The 16,265-nt window shown below is 40.7% G+C and overlaps 1 protein-coding gene across 3 annotated transcripts in view; it reads left to right on the plus strand.

Annotated features, from left to right (window-relative positions):
- pan2 (poly(A) specific ribonuclease subunit PAN2) overlaps positions 1-16,265 on the plus strand; it is an 83,969-nt gene that overhangs the window by 28,835 nt on the left and 38,869 nt on the right. For all 3 annotated transcript variants that reach the window (XM_060820967.1, XM_060820965.1, XM_060820966.1), the window contains exons 9-13: positions 241-360; positions 7,176-7,295; positions 9,118-9,246; positions 15,053-15,252; positions 15,918-16,066. In XM_060820967.1, coding sequence (XP_060676950.1) covers positions 241-360; positions 7,176-7,295; positions 9,118-9,246; positions 15,053-15,252; positions 15,918-16,066 — 718 coding nt within the window. The remainder of the gene's footprint in view (positions 1-240; positions 361-7,175; positions 7,296-9,117; positions 9,247-15,052; positions 15,253-15,917; positions 16,067-16,265) is intronic.

Raw genomic sequence — 16,265 nt, forward strand, 5'->3', positions numbered from 1 at the left:
TAATTTTTATCCTTCCTTTTCTTGGTAGATATTAATTGTCGTGCTTCTCGTTACAGCTGTCCAAGCTGAGCTCGGCTAACTCAGCTCAGCCAGGAGTTGCTGCTGGAGTTGATCTATTCTGTTCCATGTGGTCCAGCTTCGGTTGTACACTGGGATCACTGTTACTCATTAGACCATTAGTGGAGTTCACTGCTTTTTAGAATGACTTATTATTTGTTGAAGTAAGTTACCTGTTTGTAGGTTCCATATAAATTGAAGGAGATGGATGCAGAATTTGACAGCTACAATCAAATCCCCGAGTCTCCTATTGGAAGGGAGGAAGAGCCTCATCTGTACATGGTGCCAAAGAAATACCGAAAGGTCTGACTCAAAGATCATAATAACAGTCGCTTGATAGTATAGTACTTGAATATTGCTGATTAGAGAGACACATTATTAAAACTTTTCAGCTTGCAGTCATCAGGACATGCACAAGAATGCCAAATTTCAGACAATTACAACTCACATGAAAGGAGGAAATGGTGCTGATTGGCTCCCAAATCGATTCTAATTGGATGAGTCATTGCCATGGAAAAAGGAACCAGGAGCTGTAGGCTTCCCAAGCTCTTAGGTGATTCAATCAAGGTGCAAGGCTGAACCATACACCTTTTATTTGTAGAGTGTTTGCTGTGTGTTTGCCTCTAGCAAGTGTAAATGAGCCACATTATAAACTCAACTGATTATCTTAAATTGATTGTGAATGCAGCTATCAGAATACATTTGGATTGTTCAGCAAATACTGCCCGATTGAGGAATTTGTCTTTTGGATTTTGCCAGTGTGGCCTGGTAGAGTACAGTCTGTTCTCTGCCTGTTACATAGAGCCAAAGGGGCATGCTGTTCGATTTGATTAGCCGATTGCTGGGGCTGCAGCCTACATATTCTGGCATTTCACTAGCAGTGGAATTCATACACAAAATTGTTCATTTGTGAGATATGCAGAATGTCTTTTTGTACTGACTGCAACATCCTAAGAGTGAAAAAAATTATGCATTCTTAGCCATGACGTGCCAACCAATCAGCATCTACTCTCCCATAGTACAAGTTACGGTGAATTTTAAAAAAAATTTTGCTTTCTTGTGTTTGTCTTGATGAATGAAAGGTGAAGAACCTTGGCAGCATGGCTCTCTTTCCAACAATGTTCAAAAAATCCATACTGTATTGATATTTATTGCTATCCTAATGTCAAAGCGTGAAAGAAAACTAAAGAAATTGAATAGCAGAAAGTGAGGACTGCAGATGCTGGAGACAAGAGTTGAAGAGTATGGTGCTGGAAAAGCATAGTCGGTCAGGTAGCATCTGAGGAGCAGGAGCATTGACGTTACAGGCATAAGCCCTTCATCAAGAATGAGCTCATTCCTGATGAAGAGCTTGTGCTCAAAACATCGATTCTGCTGGTCATTGGATGCTGCCTGACTGGCTGTGCTTTTCCAGCACCATACTCTTCAACTAAAGATATCAAATGGCATGTTTTTAAAAGGTTAACTAATTTTTATTCACAATGGTCCTACTGATATGAACTGATGCTAAATTTAGGGGCATCAGAGTCATCAAGTTGTGCAGCATGGAAACAGACCCTTTAGTCCAACACTCCCATGCTGACCGGATATCCTAAATTAATCTAGCCTCATTTACCAACATCTGGTCCATATCCCTCTAAACCTTTCCTATTTATATATACCCATCCAGATGCCTTTTAAATGTTGTCATTGTACCTGTCTCCACCACTTTCTGTGGCAGTTCATTCCATACACTCACCACCTTCTGTGTGAAAAAGTTGCCCTTCAGGTCCCTTTTTAAACTTTTCCCCTCTCTCCCTAAACCTATGCCCTCTAGTTTTGGACTCCCTTACCCTGGGCTATTCACCCTCTCCGCAACCCTCATGATTTTATAAATATCTATAAGGTCATCCAATGCTCCAGGGAAAATAGCTCCAGTCTATTCAGCCTCTCCCTATAGCTCAAACCGTCCAACTCTGACAACATCCTTGTAAATCTTTTCTGAACCCTTTTCAAGTTTAATAATATCCTTCCTATAGCAATGAGACTAGGATTGAATAAGGTATTCCAAAAGTAGCCTAACTCATGTTTTGTAGAGCTGCAACATGACATTCCAACTCCTATATTCAATGCAATGACCAATAATGGCAAGTGTACCAAATGCTGCCTTCACTATCCTGTCTACCTGCGACTCCAAGGAACTATGAACTTGCACCCAAGGTCTCTTTGGCAACACTGCCCAGGATCCTGCCATTAAGTGTATAAGTCCTGCCTTATCTCCCATTTATCTAAATTAAATTCGATCTGCCATTCATCAGCCCATTGACCCATCTGATCCCATTGTTCTCTGAGGTAACCACCTTCACTGTCCACTACACTACCAGTTTTGGTGTCATATGCAAACTTACTAACCATTCCTATGTTCACATCTGAATCATTTATATAAATGATAAAAAAAGCTGTGGACCCAGCACTGATCCTTGTGGCACACCACTGGTCACAAGCCTCCAGTCCGAAAAATGACCTTCCGCCACCCTTTGTCTCCAATTTTGTAACCAATTAGTTAGCTCCCCTGATACCATTTGATCTAACCAGCCTACCATGCAGAACCTCGTTGAACGCCTTAAGTTCCATGTCTACCACTCTGTCCTCGATCTTCTTTGTCACTCAAAAAAACTCAATTAAATTAAAGAGACACAATTTCCCCCACACACGGCCATGTTGACTATTCTTACTCAGTCCTTGCCTTTCCAAATACATCTAAATCCTGTCCCTCTGAATTCCCGCCAACAACTTACCACCACTGATGTCAGACTCACTGGTCTATAATTCCCTGGCTTTTCCTTACCGCCTTTCTTTAAATAATTGCACCACATTAGCCACCCTCCACTCTTCTGGCATCTCTCCCGTGGCTATCGATGATGCAACTATCTTAGCAAGGGACCCAGCATACTCGTCCTTAGCTTCCCACAAAGTTCTCGGATTCCCCTGATCAGGTCCCAGGGATTATCTGCCTTGATGTGTTTTAAGACCTCTGGCACCACCATCTCTGTAATATAGACACTTTCGGGAATAGTATCACTATTTATTTTTCCACATTCTCTAGCTTCTACATCCTTCTCCACAGTAAATACTGATGCGCAATAATAGTTTAGTATCTCACCTACCTCTTGCAGTTCCATACATAGACAGCCTTATTGCTTTAAGGGGCCAATTCTCTCCCAAGTTACTCTTTTGCCCTTAATGTATTAGTAGAATCTCCTTGGGATTTTCCTTAACCCTCTTTGCCAATGCTTTCTCATGTCCTGTTTTTGTCCTCCTGATTTCACTCTTGAATATACTCCTACTTGAAGGATTCACTCAATTCCAGTTGTCTATACCTGACATATGCACCTTCCCTTTTCTTGACCAGAGTCTCAATTTCTCTAGTCATCCAACATTCCCTACACCTACCAGCATTGCTCTTCATTCCCTTGCTGATTAAAAATCTGTATGAGCCTTGAATATTCTTAACGACCCAACACCTAAGCCTTGTGTGATAAAGAATTCCACAGATTCGTTGCCTACAGAGAGAAGAAGGGGTTGGTCATTTCTATCTTAAATGACCAGCCCCTTACTCTGAGATTATGCCCTCTGGTCCTAGATTCTTCACAAGTGGAAGCACCCTCTCTCACAATCCAAAGCTGTGCAGGTCAGGTGAATTGGCCATGCTAAATTGCCCATAGTGTTAAGTGCATTAGTCAGAGGGAAATGGGTCTGGGTGGGTTACAGTGTGGACTGGTTGGGCCGAAGGGCCTGTTTCCACACTGTAGAGAATCTAATCTAATCTAATATTCAGCTCTTGCTAAAGTGCATTACCTCACATTTTCCCATGTTCCATACTTGCCATGCAATAATTTCCTATATTCCATCTGTCAGGTTTTTGCCCATTCAATTAATGTGTCTCTATCCCTCTGGAAATGCTCTATGCCCCACTTGCCTTCCCACCCCTTTTTGTGTCATCCACAAACTTAGTGATAATACATTTACTTCCATCATTCACTTTGTTCACATATATTGTAAATAATTTTGGCCCTGGCATTGATCCCTTTGGCACACCACTTATTACAGGCTGCTGCATGACTCTACTGCGTTGCACTTTGTAGTAGTAATTTTATTTGTTACTTATTTAAATTGTCAATCTATTTATTTGGATTTTTTTATCTGAAATTCATATTTACTGTTGTACCAAACTCCATCCTTCTGAAACGTGCTCATTCACCCCCACACCACCACCACCAGGGAGACAGAAACTGAAATGTGCCTTCCCAGGGCAAAATAGCAGAACAGCTCTGGTCTTAATTTACTTTGCTTCTTTCATAGTAATATAGAAGATAGAAGAAGGCCATTTGGCCCTTCAAGCCTGCTCTGCCATTCATCGCAATTATGGTTGATTGTCCAGTCGCTGAATCCTGCTTTCTCCCCATAACCTTTGATCCCACTCACTCCAAATGCTATATCTAGCTGCCTCTTGAGTATGTTTGCTGTTCAGTCTGCTACTTGACAAATCTGTGGGCACTTACCCTTACCTTTTAACATCATTATGATATTTTTGCCCATTTGATGATATTAGGAGAAAGTGAGGACTGCAGATGCTGGAGATCAGAGCTGAAAATGTGTTGCTGGAAAAGCGCAGCAGGTCAGGCAGCATCCAAGGAGCAGGAGAATCAACATTTCAGGCATGAGCCCTTCTTCAGGAATGAGGAAAGTGTGTCCAGCAGGCTAAGATAAAAGGTAGGGACTTGGGGGAGGGGTGTTGGAAATGCGATAGGTGGAAGGAGGTTAAGGTGAGGGTGATAGGCCGGAGTGGGGGTGGGGGCGGAGAGGTCAGGAAGAAGATTGCAGGTTAGGAAGGTGGTGCTGAGTTCGAGGATTGGGACTGAGACAGTGGGGGGGGGGGGGGGGGGGGGGAGGGGAAATGAGGAAACTGGAGAAACCTGAGTTCATCCCTTGTGGTTGGAGGGTTCCTAGGTGGAAGATGAGGCACTCTTCCTCCAGCCGTCATGTTGCTATGGTCTGGCGATGGAGGAGTCCAAGGACCTGCATGTCCTTGGTGGGGTGGGAGGGGGAGTTGAAGTGTTGAGCCACGGGGTGGTTGGGTTGGTTGATCTGGGTGTCCCAGAGGTGTTCTCTGAAACGTTCAGCAAGTAGGCGGCCTGTCTCCCCAGTATAGAGGAGGCCACATTGGGTGCAGCAGATGCAGTAAATGATGTGTGTGGAGGTGCAGGTGAATTTGTGGCGGATATGGAAGGATCCCTTGGAGCCTTGGAGGGAAGTAAGGGGGGAGGTGTGGGCGCAAGTTTTGCATTTCTTGAGGTTGCAGGGGAAGGTGCCGGGAGTGGAGGTTGGGTTGGTGGGGGGATGTGGACCTGACGAGGGAGTCACTGAGGGAGTGGTCTTTTCGGAACGCTGATCGGGGAGGGGAGGGAAATATATCCCTGGTGATGGGGTCCGTTTGGCGGTGGCGGAAATGGCGATGGATGATACGATGTATATGGAGATTGGTGGGGTGGTAGGTGAGAACCGGTGGGGTTCTGTCCTGGTAGCGATTGTGGGGGGCCCAAGGGCAGAGGAGTGGGAAGTGGAGGAGATGCGGTGGAGAGCATTGTCAACCACATCTGGGGGAAAATTGCAGTCTTTGAAGAAGGAGGCCATCTGGGTTGTTCGGTATTGGAACTGGTCCTCCTGGGAGCAGATGCGGCGGAGACGGAGGAATTGGTAATATAGGATGGCGTTTTTACAGGGGACAGGGTGGGAGGAGGTGTAATCTAGGTAGCTGTGGGAGTTGGTCGGTTTATAGTAAATGTCCATGTTGATTCAGTCGCCTGAGATAGAAATGGAAAGGTCTAGGAAGGGGAGGGAGGAGTCTGAGACAGTCCAGGTGAATTTGAGGTCGGGATGGAAGGTGTTGGTAAAGTGAATGAACTGTTCAACCTCCTCGTGGGAGCACGAGGCAGCGCCGATACAGTCATCGATGTGGCGGAGGAAAAGGTGGGGGGTGGTGCCAGTGTAGCTGTGGAAGATGGACTGTTCCACATATCCTACGAAGAGTCAGGCATAGCTGGGGCCCATGCTGGTGCCCATGGCAACTCCTTTGGTTTGGAGGAAGTGGGAGGATTTGGAAAGAGAAGTTGTTCAGGGTGAGTTCAGTCAGTCAGTCGAAGCAGGGTGTCAGTGGAAGGGTACTGGTTGGTACGGCGGGAAAGGAAGAAGCGGAGGGCTTTGAGTCCTTCGTGATGGGGGATGGAGGTGTACAGGGACTGGATGTCCATGGTGAAGATCAGGCGTTGGAGATCGGGGAAGCGAAAATCATGGAGGAGGTGGAGGGCGTGGGTCCCGAACGTACGTGGTGAGTTCTTGGACTAAGGGGGACAGGACCACAAGGGATGAACTCAGATTTCTCCAGTTTCCTCATTTCCCCTCCCCCCACCTTGTCTCAGTCCCAACCCTTGAACTCAGCACCACCTTCCTAACCTGCAATCTACTTCCTGACCTCTCCACCTCCACCCCCACCCCCACTTCGGCCTATCACCCTCACCTTAACCTCCTTCCACCTATCGCATTTCCAACACCCCTCCCCCAAGTCCCTCCTCCCTACCTTTGATGTTAGCCTGCTTGGCACACTTTCCTCATTCCTGAAGAAGGGCTCATGCCCGAAGCGTCGATTCTCCTGCTCCTTGGATGCTGCCTGACCTGCTGAGCTTTTCCAGCAACACATTTTCAACTCGTATTTGATGATATTGTTTTGTATGCTTTCTAGCCTGGAGCAAGAAGATTGTAGTCTTAAAATCTTCTTGAACAGAAGCTCACAGGAGAGGGTATGGGTCATTGAGGGAGATTGCCCTGAATTTTGAGTTTTGTAAGGGAGCGAGTATTTCTGGAGGTGTTGGTTGTATCCTCAAGTTAAACTAGAACTTTAGACCTTTTGTTAATCTTGAAATTTGTACCAAGCCTTTGGGTCTACATCTTTTACACCAAAAACATGCAATTGCTTGTTTTTCTTTTGTTTAAAATATCAGTTTAATGGTGAATTACGTGAAATATTTGATCTCTGCCTAAATTGTTCAGCAATTTGATTAATTGTACATGTTTCTGTTTAGGTTACTATAAAATACTCAAAACTTGGTTTAGAAGACTTTGATTTCAAACACTACAACAAGACGCTGTTTGCAGGTCTGGAGCCACACATTCCCAATGCTTACTGCAACTGTATGATTCAGGTCAGGGACACTCTTCCAATCTCTCATTTACCTTATCATTATCCACACTTTTTTCTTTTATCACCTTCTGGTTTTAAGTTAATTGAAATCTACAAAATTAGCAAATATAAATCAAGGTAAAACTGTAAAAGTTGTCATAGTCTTACCAGACAGTAGGGCTGCTGCCTTATTAGAGACAGATCACGAATGGTGATTTAACCGGAGGACCACCACACATCAGGTGAGAGGAGAGGTTGAGAAGGAGAATCCTTCATGGTAACCTCAGCTGGTGCAGGAATTAAAATCATGCTGGTGGTGTCACTCTACATCACAATCCAGCCATTCAATCAACTGAGCTATAAACCAAACCCTTGATTTTAGCAAGTAAGGAACTGATCTTGCATCCTATCATCCTGTTGTACCATATGTTGATACTCTCTTTGTCTAATTCAAGAAATATGATTTTAAGAATGTTGTGTACATGTGTGACCATGCAAGTGATAACTCGTCTTGTTTAATGTGCAGAATGGGGAATATTTGAATTCAAACTGTCGTTACTTCTAGCTTTAGTTTTTTTTAGGTTAACTTCAAGACAAGTAACTTAAATTTTGTTTCTTTGGACAGAGTGCTTCTTTCTTCGCTGGTGTAAATGAATGTTATGGAGAAAGTGAGGACTGCAGATCAGAGTCAAAATGTGTGGTACTGGCAAAGCACAACAGGTCAGGCAGCATTCGAGGAGCAGGAGAGTCGATGTTTCGGGCATTCGACCCTCTTCCTTGGATGCTGCCTGACCTGCTGTGCTTTTCTAACACCATACTTTTTGACTCTAAATAAATGTTATGTCTAGTGCAGTTGTGCTTTCACCTTACTGTGTATATATTAGTAAAATATGGATTTGTCCCAACACCGACTTCCTCATAGCTGCATAATTTGCAAGAAGGAAGAAATGTTTTCAGTGGAACCCAAATATTTCCTCATGGACATGGAGGAAAATTGTTGATTAAATTACTAAACAGCTTGAGATTGGAATTAGCAAAGGAAACTACACTCTATCATGTCTTTATTACATTAGATACGGAATGCATCTTTAAAAATGATTTCAAACCCCATTTGTTTACTGTGAATTGATGGCCTGGTTCTATGGAACAAGTGTAACAAGTTAAAAAGGACAGATCTGGTTTTGTGCCCATGATTTCCTACTCCACTACTATTTCCCAATTCTCGATGGGGAGCTGAAAGTGATTAGGGAGTAAACAAAGTCTAGCTGTTGCCGCACATGCAGGAAGAAAATGGGAAATCAGGTTAATTAACCAGAACCACACCAAGATACATCTTGGTAGATGGTTGTATATTAGACAGGCAAGCCAGAGACCAAATTATTGATCAATTCTAGGAGAAGATGATACCATGTGGTTTACTATTTAATTCTTGGCCAAATTGTGAGGGATCTAAGTGAAATGATTTTGGCCATCTCAGTCCAATTTCTTCTGGCCTTGGGTCCAGACCAACAAAATCAAAATGTCCTATTTTAAAAAAAAAGATTAGTTTGTCAGTCTGATTTCTAAAGGTTAAAAAAGAAGAAAAATTCTGCCATACTTGTGGGGATAGGGCATACTGTTTGGACAGGGTAGGGGCACTTTTCTCTGTATCTAATTTGGGAGTACCTAATGAAACTATGAATACCTGATATGGAAATTCTTCCATTTCTTGGAAACAGTATCCGTCATGCTGCGTGATTTACAATTTTAAGATAGCTCTCTGTGATATTTTCATGATTTACCTCAAATTTCAATATGTTGATATGTGCATTTTCTTTTTGTCTGTCACTCTTCATCTGTTATAGGTGCTGTATCTGCTGGAGCCCATCCGCTGCCATGTTCAGAATCATCTGTGTCAGAAGGAATTTTGCTTGGGCTGTGAACTTGGATTCCTATTTCACATGTTTGATCTTTCGAGAGGTGACCCATGCCAGGTAAATGATTACTGAGCCAGTCTAGCTCTTGTAAGATGGATTTTTTTGCGTCTCTAATGTTCCCTCAAATATTTTTTGGGTAGGTAGGCAATTTAAGTGTCCAACCTTGAATTTTTAAAAAAGATCTGTCAGGGATGGTGAGTTAAAGAGGCCTGTGTAGGCACTTTGAGGTTGTATACCTTAGAGGGAATGTTACTTGTGTCCACTTGGGTTAGGTCTTTGTGCATACCACCTATGTTTTTGGTTGTTCCAAATGTACCTTGTTAATCAGAGTTGCTGTCCACTTTTTGCATATTTTAAATAATCAGCAAAAAAACTACAAATGTTGAAAATCTTAAACAGAAACTACTATAAGCACTTTGAAATTGTCAGTGTCTCTAGAAACAACAGGCAAGTGCTTTTTGTTTGTTTTCAGAAGAGTCAGAACACAAAAACTAAGTCTGAGCCACACGTTTTTCTCTTCGCTTAAATCTTTTCCTTCTGTGGTGAAAGATATAAGCATATGTAGATTTTTAGAAACAAACAACAGCTATGGCAGCATCTATGGAGAGAGAAACAGAGTTAGTTTCGAGCGTAGTGTGGTTCTTCAGGACTGTTTTTGGGAATGAGGTTGGAAATCTAATCATTTTTTGAGCATGGATTTCACAATAGTGGCATATAGGTTGGATATTATTGTGGTTACTTATGTGAAATTTAAAAACAAAAATAAACAAGGTCAACTTCCTTCTGAAACAGTGACCTCATCAAGTACATTGCCAGAGAGCAGGTGATTGCAAACCTCTGGAGTGTTAATGAAGTAAGATGTTTATACTGTGATGGATTACGAAAGGTAGAGTAACCATTGAAGGTAATTAGCTTGTTTCTAATTCAAAATAATACAGAATTGATTCGAGTTTAGAACAATCCAGAGATTGAAAATTTTTGCAGCATAGAATCATAGAGCTGTACAGTATGGAAACAGACCCGTTGGTCCAACTCATCCATGCCGACCAGATATCCTAAATTAATCTAGCCCCATTTTCTAGCATTTGACCCATATTCCTCAATCCTTCCTATTCATGTACTTATCCAGATGCCTTTGAAACGTTTTAATTGTACCAGCCTCCACCACTTCCTCTGACAATTCATTCCATACATACACCACCCTATGTGTGAAAACGTTGTCACTTCAGTCTCTTTTAAATCTTTCCCTTCTCACTTTAAACCTGTGTTTAAAACTAGTTTTGGACTCCCCTACCCTGGAGAAAAGACTTTAGCTATTGAGTTCGGAGGAAATCTGACTGGGGTCAGAAACAAATGTACCTGCTTTCCTAGAAAGAAACATAGGACAGTTCAGGGAGAGCACCAAATCAATAGAAAATTTAGTCTCTGAAACGTTCAATCTAGTTTGCTTTGCTTAGAAAATCTGAAGGTTGTTAAATGTGGAGTAAGTTTAAGCTCAGTTTTGTGAGTATTTACGAAAGAAGAAGTTCACAGATCTGAAACTGGGGAGAATTCGTTAAGTAAAACTTTGATTTGGAGTAGAGGAATAATTTCTTCAGGTTTTAATCTCTATAATGAGTAGTATCAAGAAACCGGTTGAAACTTTTTTTGCTGCATGTTTTAAGATGTTTAAGACTGTGTTCTATATTTGGTTTAGATTTTATTTATTTGGTTTGCAAATGCCTGTTCTTTTGTTTCAAAAATCTCTGCAGTCTTGTGTGACTATATTTCTGTACCTGACCACCATGTTAACTAAATATATTTTAAATAGTTTATGATTAAAATGTTTGAAAGTTTTTAATGATGAAGTCCTGTTACAAATATATTGGTTAGACATAGTTTAATGTTGCACTGGCATTATAGTTCTGAAATACATGATTTAATTAACATGGGAGAATAAGTTTTGGAACGACGTTTGTTTGTGACATCTAGTGACACAACCCGCAGACAAGTAGTGTGAGTAATTCTGGAAGTGTATACTCATGTGTGATATTTCTGTTCTGATTCAATGAAGTATTTTTTTTGACACTGCATGTTTGTGAATTTAGTAAATGTCTTATTGGCTTTAAAAGTGAAATACCCAACCACAGCCACGTTCTGCAGTTAAAATGGAAAATAGCATTAATCAATGGCCAGAAGATAATAGTAACTTAATATTTTGCAATTTGTTGAAGGGTCTCACTCAATAAATGGTAACTTTTCAGATGCTATATGGTTTGCTTAATGTTTTCAATTTTTAAAAACAGACTGCCACTGTTTCTATATGATCTTTGCAATCAAATTTCATTTTAGAACAATGTTAGTCTCTTATTTTCTTTCCTGTCTGACCTGTAGGTGGCTGCAGATATGAGAATGGCTCAAACAATTGTGGGCCATTACCATCGAGCTTCTTTAGAACAAACACAGACCAGTAGAAAAATTATTTTCTCTAGATTTCCTTCTATACCTGTGCCTATGGTGAAACGTCAAACTTCTCAGCTCAGGAAAACATTTATTTTGTGATTGGAAGTAGCAAGATAGTTATCTATTTTGTCTTGTCGCATTGTGCAATACAACGTGACCATATTTTGGCATTATTGTTATCATTTTTACTGCAAGTTGTGTTCCAAACTCAGCTTAAAGCATTCTACGATGAATGAATTTTCTTTCATATTTCACAAGGTATTCACAAACTTTCAACAATTGTGACTTGAGCATGCGACTAATCTTCTGGTTAAGATTTCTTCCCATATTCTATACTATATGTTATTTGCAGCTATTATATTTCACATTACAGTTGCATAATTGTTAATTCTAAAAACCACTTTGCAAACAATGATGGCGCTGAGTTTGCTATTAAACTCAACAGCACCATCTGCAGTTTTACAGTGGAGTTATTGTGCATTGTTCTGTAATTTTTTTTCTTAGTCCATTGATTTTTTTTGTATGTTGTTTTGGGAGTTGCCTCCAAGGTGATACAGCAGTGGAAGATCAGAACTTCAGTGAATTTGATAATCTGATATGTGAGTCTGAAGGGCCTGCAGTATCCTTGGCTGCAGTTCATGATTAACCAGCTACCTGGCTTCTTAATAGAAAACGGATTTATATGGCTGGAATTCTTCTTTTCGTCACGATATAGCCAGGAATCTATTGGTCCCATTATAGCAGTTGAATTCTCATTGTTTATGTCCAGACTTTATATATGAATGTGCGAATTAGAGCCATGTAGCCCATTGCCTGCTCTGCCATTTGGTAAGATCATGGCTGAACTACTTACTCACATTCCCACCGACTAACGTTTCAACTCATTGTGTATCAAACATCTATTAATCTCTGCCTAAAAATATTCAAAGACTCCAGTTGTGCCACTTTTTGAAGAAGAGAGTTCCAAAGACTCCGTCATCTAAAAGAGAAAAAAACTCATCTTAAGTGGGCAACTCCTTATTTTTAAACCGTGACCCCTCGTTCTAAGTTCTGCCATAAGCAGAAATATCACCACATCCACCCTTGAGAACCCTCAAAATCTTGTATTAAGGTGTTTCTTATTCTTCCTAATACCAAGGGATTATGAGCCTAGGCTGTCCAATATTTCCTCATAAGACAGCTTGCCAATTTCAGGCATTCGTCTAGCAAACGTTACCTGAACTCCTTCCAACATATTTACATCCTTTCTTAAATAAGGAGATTTATATATTATTTACAGTATTCCAGATGTGCGCTCATCAGTATACTGTGTATAATTGAAACATAAACTTCATACTTACTTTCATATTCAATTTCCTTGTAGTAAACACTAACATTCTGCTAGGTTTCTGAATTACTTAATGTACCTTCATACAAACCATTGTGATTCATGCACTTGGATCCTCTGCATCTCAGAGCTCTGCAATCTGTCACAGTTTAGATCATATGTTTTTTTAAAAATTTTTCCTGCCAAAGGGACAGCTTTACATTTTCCACATTATATTCCATTTGCCACTTTATCCACTCACTGTTGGTAGCCTTTTTATATCCTCTTCACAACTTAGTTTCATGCCTATCTTTGTGGCATCAGCAAATTAGCAACTGTACATTTGGCCCCTTCATCCAAGTCATGTAAATAATTGTAAAAGTATTGAAGCCTCAGCACTGCAATGGCTTCTTCATCATCTTTGGGTCCTCCGTTGACTGAAGGTTCTAATGTGTGATATCCATGGATGTCGGCAAAACTGGCAATTTATGTTGTTTAGTGTTTGGGTGAGTTTCTGCACCTGCATTGCCTCTATACTTTCTTTGGGTGTGTCAGATATTGTGACTTTGGTGTATGTGGTCCTCCAAAAATGTTGAACCAAGGGATGGTCAGCTGCAGTGTTTTCCCAAGAGAAGTGGTCTGCAATGTAGCAAAATCTTCACAAACAAGATGAGCACACCCTTTTTTCAAAAAAACAGTCTTAACAAGAGTCCTAATGTAGCACAAGCTGGAAGCATGTACTGCAGTGCAGTCTTGTATGGTTAAACTCCCAGCAGTAACTTGGTGCAGACTTGACACACCCTAATCTTTTGACTCTTGCCAATCTGTGAATTTCGGAAGTGGGGTATTATGTCCCAGTAAGGGGAGAGCGTGCACTTATTAGGGAAGGAAACTGTTGTGTGGCTTTGAGTAGTTTGCTTTGGAGACACTTCTGTATGGGGATTTTTTTTGTACATTCTTGATGAATGGCTGACCAAAACCAGAAAACATTTTGTAATATATTTAAACAAATAAGGAAAGCAATCATGAAAATGCTTATAAGTTAACGATGTTTGAGAATATTTATAGGTGAGGTTGATGATAAGGATGTAAGTTAGCTCACTGAGCTGGAAGGTTTGTTTTCAGACGTTTCATCACCATACCAAATAACAACATCAGTGAGACTCTCCGATGAAGCCTTGGTGCTATGTCCCACCTCTCTTATTTATAGGTTTTGGTTTCTTAAGGTGGGTGATATCATTTCCAGTTTTTCTTCTTTTCAAGGTAAGGTAGATAGGGTCTAAATCGATGTGTTTATTGATGGAGTTCCAGTTAGAATGCCATACCTCTAAAAATGCTTGTGTGTTCTTTGTTTCACCTGTCCTAGGATGTGTATGTTGTCCCAGTCAAAGTGGTGCCCTGCTTTGTCTGTATGTATAGAAACTAGTTATAGTGGGTAGTGTCTTTTGGCGGCTAATGTTTTGTAAATGACATTAGTTTTGCTGGTAGTATCTAATGGATCCTTTTCGTTAATTAGTCACTGTTTAAGTGTGTTGGTAGGTTTGTGGGCTACCATGATGCCAAGGGGTCTGAGTAATCTGGAATCCTGCAGACAAGGGATGCATGACTGTTACTTAACAAAAATCCAACTATCTTAAAAAGGTAAATGCTCTGCTTGCACATACCAGCAGGTGGCGATAGACCCAGCTCTACAACATCAAGAAACCTTTTCATTCCATCATGGTTCATCCATTAATCCAGAAACCTTTGATTATGGCATCTAATATTTTTTAAACTTATGTCAACTTACCCAGATTTAAACGTACTGGAAACATGCAGAGGATCTGTCTGCATCTTGAAGAGAATCGAAAAATACATATTTTAGGTGTAAACATCTCAGATTAGGTAATTGAGCCCTTTAGTAGAATTCCAGCACTTTAAGCCTATTTTCCTTTATGTTACTGTCATGGCTTATCTTGAAGGAAAGAGAACCACATGGAATTCAGCTTGTGTACATCTATAGAGTCACCTATTTCTTCTGAAACTAGCACGTTCTACTTTTAAGCTCTGGATGGATGAAAATTAGGAGAAAAGCAACATCCTGTTTTTTTTTCTTTTTTCCTTTTACTCTGTTAGGCCAGCAATTTCCTTCGTGCTTTCCGAACTATTCCAGAAGCATCAGCTTTGGGATTAATCTTGGCTGATTCTGATGAAGCAACTGGGAAGGTGAATTTGGGCCGTCTCATACAGAGCTGGAATCGATTTATATTGACACAACTACACCAGGAGACACAGGAGCAGGAGGGCCCACAGGCCTATCGAAATGTTATGGGGAGGTAATGTGGATTAAACTAGAATTTGTACACATTTATTAATTCTTGTACAGAACAGGAAATATGCAATAATGTGCTACTAAAGGTTAATGACACTCTTGCAAATCTGTTTGAGGTTCTCCACAATTGTAACATTAAAGCAGCTGTTTCTGAACAAAAATGCTGTTTCATAATTTGTTTTATCTAGTGGGCTGTTGATCGTTTCTGTGATAAGTGATATAGACTTTGTAGTGCAAGTGTCTCAGCACCAAAGTGTGATTTCTCTAGGTTTCATGTTTCTATTTCCATCCTTTGTTTGGGTGAGTTCTAAATTTCAACCCCATTTTGTGTGTGCATAGGGAGGCCAGCTTTTACATGATGCATGGTTAAAGTAAACGCAAGAGCCTAATTGCTATTTGTACGAAGTAGAATACAGGTCGTTCTGCTATAACGCACATTTTGTCAATGCGAATTCGCTGTAATGTGATTGACAAATTGGGGATGCTGTTTCTAAAGCGTGAACTTTTAAAACGTGTGTTGGCTGTAACATGATATTGCCATTTCTAAAGTGTGATTTTTCTCTCACGTGGAATTGAACAAGAACACAGCAATCATATTGAAGAAGTGACTGTATATACCATTCTATTTAAAAAGCAATACTCTGAAATCTTATCACTTTTTAATTTCAGTACATTTGGATCTTCTGGTGAATCTGTGATTGGGAAGTTGTTTGGTTGTGAAGTTGAGAATTGTAGCACTTGTCGCTGTGGAAAAGAAACTGTTCGGGTTGCTTCGAGTCTGCTTTTCACTTTGCAGTATCCTGATATGAAAAATGCTGGTGAGTAATGCATAGAGAATAATGGGTCTCAGAAATTGCCTTACCTTTTCCCTTGCAGTTCAGGATATCCTTATACTTTTGACACATTGAAGCATGATGTCTGGAGTATGATAGATGTTCTCAAAGCTTCATATTGATCAATCTGGTTTCTTGAGGCATTTCTTGTTGCGAGTTAGAATATGTATTATAAGTGTTGTAT

The sequence above is a fragment of the Hemiscyllium ocellatum genome, chromosome X (genome assembly GCF_020745735.1).
Source record: "Hemiscyllium ocellatum isolate sHemOce1 chromosome X, sHemOce1.pat.X.cur, whole genome shotgun sequence".
NCBI classification, from domain to species: Eukaryota; Metazoa; Chordata; class Chondrichthyes; order Orectolobiformes; family Hemiscylliidae; genus Hemiscyllium; species Hemiscyllium ocellatum.